The sequence below is a fragment of the Equus przewalskii genome, chromosome 13, assembly GCF_037783145.1.
Source record: "Equus przewalskii isolate Varuska chromosome 13, EquPr2, whole genome shotgun sequence".
Lineage (NCBI taxonomy): Eukaryota > Metazoa > Chordata > Mammalia > Perissodactyla > Equidae > Equus > Equus przewalskii.
This window is the reverse complement of record NC_091843.1, coordinates 90,027,202-90,040,496: the sequence shown is the minus strand read 5'-3', so window position 1 is coordinate 90,040,496 and position 13,295 is coordinate 90,027,202. Positions and strand designations below refer to the sequence as shown.

At 50.9% G+C, this 13,295-nt stretch overlaps 1 protein-coding gene across 1 annotated transcript; it reads right to left on the bottom strand.

Annotated features, from left to right (window-relative positions):
- Positions 1-4,341: 4,341 nt before the first annotated feature.
- FOXD1 (forkhead box D1) lies at positions 4,342-6,763 on the bottom strand. The gene has a single exon (XM_070569851.1). It carries the CDS (start codon positions 6,478-6,480, stop codon positions 5,056-5,058), a length of 1,425 nt encoding a protein of 474 aa, XP_070425952.1. The 5' UTR covers positions 6,481-6,763; the 3' UTR covers positions 4,342-5,055.
- Between the last annotated feature and the right edge of the window lie 6,532 nt (positions 6,764-13,295).

The following is a 13,295-nucleotide window of genomic DNA, read 5'->3' as shown; positions in this document are numbered from 1 at the left end:
TGCATTTTTCTGTATGTCTGTTATATTTCTCTAAAATGTTTACTTTTAAAAGGTAGAGTAGTTCAAAATAGTCTTTAAAGTTAGGATGATGATAAAGAAAAGGAAAATTACAAATGTGGGTCAGAAGCTCACACTCTTTATCCTCTTCTCTCTTCCTAGCCATCTTATTATATCTGGAGACTCAGGACTCACAAAGGGATCGATGATAATAATCAGTTGCTTTCTCTGTGTGTTTTTTGCCTGGATACTGAACAGTATTTTCCTGGTAAAGAAGCGGGAGGGATTAACTGGGAAGTTTCCTGCATGTGAGAGGGGTGGACGATAAAAAGAAAGGAGCCCAAGCAGTTCACATCAAGGGAAAGACGTGATTAGAGAGATGTGACACGCAAAGAAATTATCTGAAAAGTGAATTCGGTTGAGAAAGTATAAGCCCCAAAGAGCCCTGAGCAGCTGGTCATGATCAGGTTCTCCATCTTTCTGTCAAATGTAATCGTATCTGAGTTGGCAGGCTATTTATTGCTAAAGTCGAAGGGCCAGATTTTACACTAAACATATTTACACATTTACATTCATGGCCCTATAAACACTCCACGTTTCACTGGCTGTGACATCAAACACATTTGCCAACAAAAAATACATGTCTAATTACAAAATCATAGGAGAGGAGGCAAGCAGCAGCTGTTGGGCAGTGAGCATGCATGTCCGTGTGTGCATATGTGTGACCCAGCTGCAACACCAGGAAACCCGGGAGCAACAAGAATGGATGCTGACAATGCAGGGCCCCCTGCACTTGTCTTCTGCTCCCCAGGCCTGTCCTTGTCTGGTTCAGTTCTAAAGGGGGAAGGGAACCTCTGGCATTCCAATTAGTTCCAAAGTCACCCCCTTGGAGGAGTCCAGAGACACCAGGGTGGTTCCTGGGCAGATTCTGGATTTGGACAGACTCTGATGCTGATATGACCTGTAAGTCGCCCCCAGATGACTTTTCTGAGTCAGTAATAAAAACAGGTGTGAACAAAATGTGTAGCCAGCAGAGAATTTTTAAACTAAAACTAGGCTGCTCAGTTCCTGGCTTTGGGCGGTAAGCTCAGATCCCTACCCATCCATAGCAGTTGTAATAACACTATTAGCTGCTCCAAGCTTGGGCCTTGGTCAAGCAAGGAAATCAGAGCCACCAGGGCCAGAGAGAGAAAAACAGAACAGACGCAGCCTCAACCACTGGCCTCAGACAGCCTTTAATAAACGACACAGGCTGGGGTTCCATCAAAATAACCACCTTCCATCAGAATGACCACCTCCCCCAGCTCTCTCTCAGGACAGGCTACAGGAAGAAATGGTAATTAAAAAAAAAAAAAAAAAAAAAAAAACTTTGAAGGGCAGAAGCCTTTCCCCACATGGATGCTCACTACATTCACTGTAAGAATTTTGATAACAAGATATCCACAGTTCCAGTCCTGTCAGCAGAAAGTTTGGGCAAAAAAGGGCTGCTGAGCAGGGGATAAGGAAGTAGAGATGGGCAGACATTCAGATGTCACAGCAAGTAAAAAATGGGAAAGGTCCTCACAATTTTTTTTCCTTCTCCCCAGATTCTTTTTCTCTTCTTTTTTTTTTTAAGAGGAAGGGAAGTGGCTCTCAAATAAATGCACGGGATAGCAATGGAGAGGAAACACGTTATTGAGCAGACACGCTAGCTTATTTTAAAGAAATAAAATAATTGCCCAATGGAGAAAAAAGAAATCAACCAAGAAACGATCTAAGGTCACGACACCGTGTGTGGGACAAGGAGCAATTCAACCCATAAGGGCTTCATTACCTCGGCAATAGATAACATTCGGCTAAATCTAGCTGCAGATTACATCTGGGCAGCACAACAGAGCCCTGAATGGAGAGGCTCCTTTTTGTGTGGTCCTGCTCGCTCGGGAGCCGCCTGAACCATTAGCCCCAATATAGCCCTCTCCCTATTAACTGCAATTCCCTCCCGCCTGCCCTCCGGTCATTTGTCTCCAGGCTCTACGGGGCGTTTGATGAGCAGAGAAACAAGGAGAAGGGGAGAAAAGCGTCGGGTTAATGAGTTGTATCAAATCCACACTTTGTAGCTGGGAGGAGGAGAGCTGGTGGCCAATGTTTGTCCAACTGGTTTATTTTTCGAGACCCAGGCTTTTGAGGAAGGCTCGTTCAAGCAGACTTCGTCCTTACAAACACACAAACATCCTTCTGTTTGCCTTCAAAGAAAAGGGGACCCGAGCTGGATTTGCATGCGAATGAGGAGCCCCCGGAGGAGACGTGCTGGCCCATCAAAGGCCGCGGTAGCTGGGCGCCCGGCGGCCTTTGTTCCAGCACCTGCTCGCCCGCGTGGCCTGACGGGGCGCGGCCCGCGGCCCGAGGCCCAGCGTCCACTCCTCGCCTGCCCCGCGGCCCTGGCCTGCGGCCCACAGCCCGAGGCCCACGCCCGCTGCTCGCCTGCCCCACGGCCTGCGCTTCCCCCACCTCGTGCGTCCGCAGGCCAGCCTCGCTGGGCCAGCGAAGTCCGCGGGGGACCCCCAACCCGGAGGGCGGGGAGCGGAACTCGCGGGACGCAAAACTCAAGGCCGAGGCAGGCGGCCGGGGTTACCTGTCCTGAGGGCTCAGGGGCTCGCGATGCGCCCAGTCTCTCGTCTCTCGGGAGGGCGCGGCGGGAGCGCAGCTGGGGCCGCAGCGAGGGCGGCGCGGAGGGAGGGCCGGGGCCTGCTCGCCGCCCCCTTCGGAGCTCGGACGGCCTGGGAGGTGGCGCTGTCCGCCCCTGTCTCAAAGAGGCGGGAATCCGGACAGAGAGAGGGCCGAGCCGGTACTTCCCGCTCTCGGGACATCCAAGCATCATGCGAATAGTAACGATACACACAGTTTGGCCCCGCGGCTCCCTTCATGACTCAGATCCACGCGTGACACAGGCCGCGAGAGGCCAGCGGGGCAGGGCCGCTGGGGTCGGCCGGCTGACCCCTCTCCCCCGGCCGCGGCGGCGTCCGCACCTCCTCGGTTCCAGCCTCCTCTCTCCGGGCCGAGCTAGGGCAAAAGCAACTTTCGCATATAAGATTACGGTGTAAGGATATTTGAATTTGTATCTGTATGTTCAGTGGTAAATTTGAGTACGGGTGAGTGTGTTTACTTTAAACGCTTAATCTCTTCCGAATATTTCATTGCAAAAAACCCCAGAACTTATTTTGAGGCTGAGAGTCAGTTTTTTCCTCCCTAAAAAGGGACAAGAGGGGAGGGCATCAAGAGTGAATGTCACTGGAAAATATTGGCCTTTAATGCAGTCTTCATTAACTTGCTAGGTTAAATCTGCAGGTCTTCAGATATATATCTGTCCAGATATTTGAAAAAAAATTAATAAACAGATTTAACTTCTCCAACTCACTGATATTCAGCATTTCAATTACATATTACATATGCCTTGGTTTTATTTGGAGCCGGTAATAAGATCTGTAGTCATCAAAAACTAAAGTCTCACATCTTTTCAAAGAACTAGAAATTACCTGCAACAAGCAGTTAATAAAAACAGAACATTTCAAAAAAGATATCCTAAATCACCTAAATTGTATAAATATTAGTTCAATAAACATGTGATGCATTTTTGTTTTTATTCTTTAAATTGCGTACTATTCTAAAACTGAAAATTTCTCTTACATACCCCAGTTATTCATTTACATTAGAATGTTGATGTTAAGTTTGCCTGTTAGGATAAAAACTTGTTTATGCAATTACTGGAATGCCTTCGGTCGAGAAAATAATGGCTTTAAATACTAGAACTTTCAAGTACAATTTATTTTATGTATGTAAATATTTTCTTCTTGAGGCCTTTAAAGCTATTTAATTCATGATGATCTCTATTAATTTTATTCTATTCATTTTTTACACTAAAAATTACCTATTTGCTAGTCTTGCTTCCATGACAATATATTAAGTTGCAGAGTTTTTACAGATACGAACAATATTGTGCTCAAAATTGAGTGGAAATTAAATGAAGTGGGAAGCTCAAAAATCAAAAGTTCTATAAACTTATCTTAGGGTGACTACGGCTTTAATTTTAAATAGTCTCAAAACTCTTCAAAATGGAGCAGAATGAGATTTGAAAATGTATACCACAGTGACTCCTTTTACTTGTAGTCATTTTAAAATAATTTCTGCTCTTCTGCATTGGTTTTGACTTACAAAGCATACGTAAAAGATCATGGCACGATGCTTTTGTTAAATTCTCTTCGAAAATAGTATTTGTCTATTCTATAATGGGTTCCTACTTATCTCACATAGAAACTTCTTTTAACAGAAAAGAAAATAAACCAAGAAGTGGACCACTCAAGCCAATTCTTTTGGTAGATTTTCTTTGAAAATTAAGCTTTTTATTCTGAAAAAGTGTAAAAATCTTACATTAGAATAGTACAATAATAATTGCCAGTAAAATTTACAATACTCCTTGTAAAGAATACGCAGTAAGTACAAAATAAAAATTCTGCATGTCTATTATGATACAAAACACAGGTTAAAATAAGAAATGATGGTTTTGACTTTTTTCCTTGTGTAAACATGTTCATCATTTTTTCCTTTTCATGAAAGCGTACACCAGACAAGTGTCCTCAAATAAGAAGTATCTCTTCGCTGGCATTCTTCGGGACCTTTACTATTTTTGTATGATTCTTTCTTTGCACTTGATTGACTGACTTTTTTTTTTAACGCCTGGACCTGAGAATCTCTAGACCTCAAAAAGGCTTAGATTTTTAAAAACTTCCCCAAAGTCAAGGAAGCCCCTCGTGCTTAGACAGGACGCCACCCCCCCACCCAGCACCCTCTTCCTCCCCACCGCGGTCGGTCGGGGGCTGCAGCACAGGGCGACTTTGCATAAATAGAGGGACCCGCAGAACCCAAAGGCGCGCCCCAGCTGGTGCCAAACACTGTCTCGTCTGCGAATCCGAAGCGGCGAAAATGGGGCCGCGCCGGGAGGAGCGAACGAAACGCCGAGCCACCGAGACGGAAAGCGGCCGGGGTGCCTACCTTCTCCCGCTCGGGCGCGCCGGCGCCGCGTTATTAACAATTGGAAATCCTAGCCGCGAAGCTCTCCACGCTGGACAGGGCGGGCCCCGGGTGCAGCGTCCCCAGCGCGGCCGACGACGAGACGGTGGAGGCGGCGGCGGCTGCGGCGGCCACGAGCGAGCGGGTGAGCGCGGCGGCCGGGCCCACGGCCGCCTGAGCCGCGCAGCCGCCGCCGCCGGCCCCGGGCGCGGGGGGCGCGGGGGGCGCGGGCGGCGCCGCCCCCGGCGAGGGCGCGGGCGAGGCCTGCCCGGCGGCGGCGGCGGCGGCGGCGGCGGCGGCCGGGCCCAGGCTGCCCCCGATGATGCTCTCGATGGAGAAGGGCGAGCGCGCCAGCGCCGAGGCGCCCGCGCCGCCCGCCTTGGCCGCCGCGGCCTGCAGGGGCCCGGGCAGCGCGGCGCCGAGCGGCGGCGGCGGCCGGTAGGCGAAGGCGGTCCGGGCCAGCTCGGCGGCCGCGCCGGGCGGCGGGGGCGGCGGCGGCGAGTGCGGGTGGAAGGCGGCGGCGGCGGCGGCGGCGGCGGCGGCGAAGAGGGCGGAGGGCGGCGCGTAGGGCGGCAGCTGCAGGCCGTAGCCGCAGCCGTAGGGGCCGTAGCCGTAGGCCGGCGGGGGCGGCGGGGGCGCGGGCGCGAAGAGCGCGGCGGCCGCCCCCGGGTCGCCCGCGCCCCCCGCGCCCCCCGCGCCGCGCAGCAGCAGGGACTCGGCGGCCGCGGCGTTGGGCGGGAGCAGCGGCTGCCGCTTGAAGCGCTTCCTCCGGCGCAGGAAGCTGCCGTTGTCGAACATGTCGGCGGACTCGGGGTCCAGCGTCCAGTAGTTGCCCTTGCCCGGGTTGCCGGGCTCGCGGGGGATCTTGACGAAGCAGTCGTTGAGCGAGAGGTTGTGGCGGATGCTGTTCTGCCAGGCGGGGAACTTCTCCCGGTAGTAGGGGAAGCGGCCGCTGATGAACTCGCAGATCTCGCTCAGCGTCAGCCGCTTCTTGGGGCTCTGCAGGATGGCCATGGTGATGAGCGCGATGTACGAGTAGGGCGGCTTCACCAGCGGGTTCTTGGCGCCGCCGCCCGCGCCCCCGCCGCCGCCGCCGCCGCCGCCCGCGCCCGCGCCGCCGCCCCCGCCGCCCGCGCCCGCCCCTGCCGCCGGGGCCGGGCCGGGGGGCGCCGGGGAGCCCCCCGCGCGCGGGGCCAGCAGCATGTCATCGTCCTCCTCCTCCTCCTCCAGCTCCTCCAGCTCGTCCTCCCCGGCGTACGAGCGCCGCCGCCGCCGCCGCTGCGCGGGGACCTCCAACCGCGCCCCGCCGCCGCCGCCGCCGCCGCCCTCGTCGTCGTCCTCCTCTTCCTCGTCGTCTTCGTCCTCGCCCTCCCCCACCACGTCGATGTCTGTCTCCTCGGCGAGGCCCGAGGCATCGGACATCTCCGTGCTCAGGGTCATGGCTGTGGCGCGGCGGCGGCGAGGCGGCTGTGCATAGGGGCGCCGGGCTCCGGGCTCCCGCCGCGCCCCAGCCGGGGTCCCGGGCGGCGGGCCGGGCCGGGGGGCGCCACGCTGGGGGCGCGGCGGCGGCGGCGGCTCGAGCTGCGCCGGGGCTGCGCGGCGGCGGCCGAGGCTCGCTCGGCGACTCTGTAACTCCTGCGCCGCCGCGGTGGCCGCGCGGGCTCCGCGCTCCCTCGGCCGGGCGCGCCGGGCCGGGCGGGGGCCTTGCCCTGCCCTCGCCGAGCGCCCCTCGCCCGCTCAGTCGAGGAGGGGGTGGCGGGGCCCCGCGCGAGCTGGTCAGAGTGCAGGCGCGCGGGAGGGCGCGGGACGGGTGAGTCTGGGGACAGAGCTCGGCGAGGCGAGGGCTGAGTCCAGGAGAGGGCGGGCCTTTCCTCGGCTTATAGCAGAAGGAGGCCTGTCACATGGTGTGCACGTCAGAGCGCTACCGAGGGAAGCGAAAGCAAGCCGAGGAAATCAGCCCTGCTCGGGAGAGAAAGTTCCCCGGGAAGAGGCAGCAGCCGCTGAGAAGACGCGGGAGGAGAGAGGACCCCACGCTCCTCGCCAAAGCGGCGGAGACCTGAAGCGCGCGCTGGCCCGCGGTGATCTGGACCCGGGGCCCCTGCGCGCCTCGGAGTTCCCAGCCCCCTTCTCTTCCGTTGACCCTCAGCCCTAGCCTCGAAGCACTCCCGAGACGCGACGGTTTGACCACTCGATGGCCTGTAGGAGCCGTCCGGCGCCCGTCGTCTGAGGTGGTCCCTGGGGAACGGCTGTGAGGTCTGTTGGGTTCTCCCATCTCCCCCAGATTGGACCAGCGGCTCGCCGTGGAATCTGATGAGAAGCCCCCCCCCCCCCCCCAGTTTAAGCACAATAATAATTGTTTATTGACCTTTTAACCTGTACCCTTCGGTTCTTCTCCAAAGACGTTTGTTTTCCGCCATCTGTTAATAAAAATGCTTTTAGGCTGGCGTTTTAGCCACTTATCTGCAATTGAATGCCCTAGAAACTTGACAGCTAAACTAAGCCACTCTAATGAGAGGATCTGACAAATTTCGTGGGAATAAAGAAAGTAATAATTGAATGCAGAGAAAAAATAGACAATTTTAGTGAAAACCCAAATACACAAAAAAATCGCACCTGGGAACCACTCGAAAAAGTTCTTTCATAATCTGGTAAGGGTCTACAGTAACACGAACATTCTAATCAACACTTCACAGTAATCTCAAAATACTTCAATTACGCTAACATATATACATATCTCAGCACAGGAGAGCTTAATAATAGAAACTACAACGATAAGTAAAAACTTCCAGACCAGTTTTTTAAAACGTTTTCAGAAAATCCACTAAATATTTCCAATAGTTACTGGTGAAAAGAAACGAAATAATTTTTAAAATAAGATTCAAGTTCTGTTCAACTCAATTTTCTTTTTCAGGTGACAAGATAGTGCAAATGACTCGAATATGATGCTCTTTTTTATGTACCTGTCTTTGTCATCAACTCCAATTAATTATTTTGGCTAGTGGAAAAATCCTAATAGCTTGTGGAATTCACACTCACATAGCCATATCTTTCGGATTTTTGCATTTCCTAAATACTTCTGTTTCAAAGTGGAGACCTTGCCTCAAAATTTTAGCTTTGTGATTGAAATGACAAGAAGTGAGAATCAAAATTCAATGGCTTTGTGTAGACGCGATCATCAGCTGCCCTTGTGTATGTCTTTTTATCGACCAAGCACTTTTCACGTTTTCAAATGTTTCGTTACTCCCCTTACCAATCGCAGAGCCTCAAAAATAAACTGTCCCCCCATCTAAGACTTCTTTTATAATTGGAGGTTTCTGTTGCTGAGGACAGCTACCGACCATTACGCTTACAAATGACCCATAAAGTCCATCACAGATCTTTGAAAGATCTATGAAAACGCCTCAGAGTTCTAAACAAGTTATTTTTCATTGACTCTCGTTTGATATATGGCTGAACCGTTGAATTATTGTAAGGGGCTCTGCGTTAACCTGAGCCAACATTAATCAGCACTATTAATCAGGCATTACATTGCTTTGTTGACGTAGCCAGAAGTCCTTACCAAGGAGTTCTCTTCTACCTTTGAAAGTTTAAGCTGTGTAAGTACTCAACCGATATCTAAATAAACACCGTGATTTTCGCTGGACTGAGGGTTGGTGTGTGGCGGAGTATTTAGAGATGAAGCGGAGAGCGAGAACTTGTTCGCAGACCGCGCGTCATTTGGGATGATCAGTTGCAGCGTCTTCCTCTCTGGCACCACTGCCCTGAACTTGGCTGGACCCGGAGGGCGCGGAGATTGTCTCTACGTTCCGTTGGTCCCTTCCCAAAGGGTTCTAGGGCCCTTCCCTGGAAACGTTTGAGAAACGTGGCAAATTATCTTCTGGCCACGCAGGGGGAAGCGTTAGGATGTAGTGCAGTTAGAGCGGAGACCAGCCCGGGGGAGGCCTGCAGGGCAGAGTGTTAACGGAGGTTGGGGTAAGCTTTGCTGAAGCCACCCATGGGGCACTGCACGTGCTTCGTTTGCTTTAGTGAAGCTACACGTCTGCGTGCGACCTTTAGCTCCAGCGCTCGCGCCCTGCCACGGGCATCCTGGAGCGAGTCCCTCGCTCGCGCGCTGCCGGCTCCCGGCGGCGGCTGGGCGTCTCCACCGCACCCATCCAGCCGTACGCGGGACGGGACCCTTTGCCGCGAGGCGGGCGGGGACCACGCCGCGTGGACGCGGACAGTGGCGGGGTGGCCCGGTGGGGAGGGCTCCCCCTGGCGGCGGCGCGGTGGGGCCCGGACCCGGAGCTCCCCGGCGTTTGGCGAGTGTGGACGGCGCTCCCGGGCTTCCCCGCACTGGTCTGCGGGCCGCCGGGTTTTTCTTTCGTGAGGCCCCACTTCCCCTTCTCTGGAGCGACTGGGCGGGCGCAGAGGCGTTCCCTGGGGCTGCTGGATTCTGATATTCCCGCGGGCTGCTTAGGGGCGCCAGCAGCCCCCCGAGATTAGAGCTCCGGAGGCTGCGGGACCTCGGGAGAAGGCCCCCCGACCGAGAGCTCCCTGGGGTCCAAGGGCCTCCTTCGCTGGGCGAAGGCTGGGCAGAGACTCTGGGACGTGAATACCGGGGCGGTGAATCGGGTCTCCCGTCTTTGGCCCCTGGCGCATCCCGAGAGTTGCCCCGTGAACGTGTTTCCAAACTCGGCGGACCGTTGGGGCGCGTTCCTCCTCCAAGAGTCGTTCCACCAGACTGTGTTGTGCTAGTACTTTGTGCCTGGACTCTGGGTTCTGGAGAGAGAGAAAGAAAACGGGAGTCCCTGGCGTAAGGGTGCTCACAGTCTCGTGGGGGAGCCAGGAAAATAGACCGTTATCACGCTCAGTGTCCCCCAGCCGACAGCGAGCCATGCCTGGGGGTCCCTGCCCGTGCTCGGCTCCATTCTTTCATCCCGCGCTGCCCTTCCTGCGGCTGTGCATCTTCCCTTCTCTTTGTAAACTCTGACGTCTGGACCCCCAAAAGGGCTCTATTCGTTGTTGTTTTTTTTTTGGTTTTGTTTTGTTTTGCAGTGTGTGTGTGTTAAGATACACATAGCATAAAATTTACCATTTTAAGTGTACGGTTCAGAGGCATTAAATAATTCACACTGGTACAACCATAACCACTATCTATTTCCAGAACTTTTCCATCATCTCAGACTGACACTCTGTACCCACTAAAGAATAGCTCCCATTCCTCCCCACCCGACACCCCAACCCCTCAGCAACCACCATTCTATTTCCTTCCTATGAATTTGACTACCTTATATAAGTGGAGTCGTACGACATTTGTCCTTTGTGTCTGGCTTATTTCATTTACCATCATGTCTTCAAGATTCATCTGTGTTGTCACGTGTCAGAATTTCATTCCTTTTTAGTCTGAATAATATTCTGTTGTATGTTTATAGCACGTTTTGTTTATCCACTCACCCATCAGTGGGCATTTGGGTTGCTTCCTTCTTTTCTGTTCCTTTTTGAACTTCCACTCACCTAGCTCTTTGTAACACTCTGCATGCAGTGGGCGCTCAATAAAGATTTGTTTCTTCATTTTCTGACATCTTTTTCATCCCAGAAAGCCTCAAAGGAACCCCCTTGTCCGAAGAGAGCACACACATTAATGGAGTCACAGTGACAGCTGTCACCGTTCTTCTGGATTTGTGACCTGCTCACAGTTTTGAGACTTTCAGACTCAGACTCTGCACATTATCTTCAGGAAAAAAGTAGGAGTGGAAGCTCCACCAGAATTAGTTCCAGACAAAATTGTGATCGTTCTCAGCCACCCCCCATCCCAATACACACTTTTTACATCCTTTTTATGCCTTCTTACTTGTCCTAAATCCTAGGGGCCCAAGATGACCTTAAAATGTTTCTCTGGCTGTCCAGGGCCCCTCACTTCAGCGTTCTCCTGTGGTATAATATTGCATGCCATGAGTGTTCTTTACACGTGCCATTAAGCTAATTTCAAGGTCACGACAATGGGTGAAGTGGGTACCTCCATATGATGGCTGAGGAGACAGACTCTGAGAGTTGCTGCTAGCCATTAGAGAGGCAGTGAGGGCAGAGAGGAGCCCTCCAGCAGCGCGTCTCAGTTCCAGCAGCCTCTCCCAATACAGGACTCCAAGGGCCAGTTCTAGGCAAGGTATTACTGGCTGACAGTGGTTGGTACCTCTCCCAAGAGTAGGTACATATTAACCTGAAAATTCTGTTGATAAAATGCTATAATCCAGTTTCAAACGGTGGGTCTTCAGGCAGTATAGTTAAGAGGTGAGATTCCTTTGTGAAGAAGATATTTCACTGGCCTCCTGGGTCTTACTAGGCAGTCCATACTTGCATAACAGCTCCTTAAACAAGCGTTTCGTGGCCTGAGCAAGACTCAGAATCCCTCAAGAATTCAGAATGTCAGTAAAGGTCTAAATCTGTGTTTTATAACAGCAAAATTATTTACACTGACTCAGGAATTTTCATTACTGCAGTTAACTTAGACTAACCCTCCCACCCGACACACACCAGCACAGAGACTTATTTAGCTCTGGGTCTCAGTGGTTTGCAGTGGCAAACATTTACATTTTGCACCCCAAAATCAAAAATTCAAAAGGTATTTTTATCATGAATTTAACTGCAAAATACACACCTCTCCCATCCAGAGAGGACTCCTCCTTTTGGGGGCCACCTTCATGCAGGACCCTCAAGGGTATGAATTTGTGACTCTGTAAACTTCTACTGTTTATTTACATTGTTTAGTAAGTTAATTTCCTGGAAGTAGACTTAGTATTTTTAATTCCAATATAAGAATTGAAAAAATAATATTACCACATCTAGAAAGAGTGCATTTACTTATTTTTTATTTGTAGTCACCCAGGGGCTGTGACTGTGAAGAGAAATTTCTCTGGTTGGGAAAGATGGGGCTCCCTAAAGTGATTCTGGGGGGGGAGGCCGTCTGCAGGACACACTGAAAATGAAAAGGAGCCTTATAAGGCACAAGAAAGCCTTGTCATGAGTTGTAATTCTTTGTGTGTTTAAATTGTATACGGTGACCACCTTTTTCTGTCACACGCGTGCACACACACACACACACGCACAGTCTTTATTGCCTGATGTCCAGGTTTCAACCAAGACTGAACTATCAGCCCTCTGCTCACATGTGCAAACACGCTGAAACCTCCATATCCACCCTCAGGGGCAATCGCTTACCTGACACCAAGCTGGGGTCCGGGGGAGGGGGCAGGTTGACTGCAGTCAGTACAAACATGGGCCCCTGTGCCGCAGGCAGTCTCCATGTCCTCCACTAGAGGCATGTGGGAGCAAGTCGCTTTTGCTAGAAAGCTTTGGTTGGCTAGCCTTCCAGAGCAGAACAACCTGGAAAGAGCCTGAATCCAAAATTTACAGAAAGGTAAATACAAACAATGAATGATCACTAGTAATGAAAGACAGCCAAATTAGAAGGTGGTGAAATGTCATTTTCCTTTATCGGATTAGCACATTACGTGAGGTGATGGGCGTCATGGCAGAAACTCAATCATACACTGCCTGTGTGGAGTGTAAAGTGGTACAAACCTTCTGGCAATGTGGCCATACAAAGCATGGATCTTAAGTGCCATTCTTTTTGATTCATTCATTCTAGGATTCTATCCTAAGCAAATAGCCAGAAAAACGAACAAAGATTTATGTAAGAAAATGTTTGTTGCAGTGATTTTTTTAAAGAGACAAAAATTGGAAACATTCTAAATGCCCAAGAGTTCAATATATTACTATATATCCTTAAGGTGGAATATTTTGCAATCATTAATAATTAGGTCTGTGAACAGTTTTAATAACTTAAAAAAATCTTAAAGTTAATAGTAAATTAAAAGTCCAGATAGAAAATTATATATAGTATTTTATTAATTATTTAATATGCTACACATGTAAATAGTATGACTGGATGGAAGCGCCCTAAAAGGTCAGTTGCTTACTTCTGGGAGGTGAAATTATGGGTGTTTTTTATTTTGTTATGTATATTGTACTTTTCTATGTTTTCCAAATTTTTCGCAAAGAGCAATTTCCAAATTGCTGAGTTGAGACACCTGAGAAGCACAATTAGCGTAAAAGAAAGACTAACAAACTGGACAGTTTATGTCATCGGAAGCGTAATTATTGGAACAGGCACCAAGAACTTAAAATAAGCATAATAAATATATTAAAGAGGGAAGGGAACTTATTAGTAACATTAAGCAAGTGAAACAAATAATTTAGAAACAAAACCCTAGCAG

What these genes read in the sequence shown, in the direction of transcription:
- FOXD1 (XM_070569851.1), bottom strand. Translation starts at nt 6,480, where the DNA reads ATGACCCTGAGCACGGAGATGTCCGATGCCTCGGGCCTCGCCGAGGAG.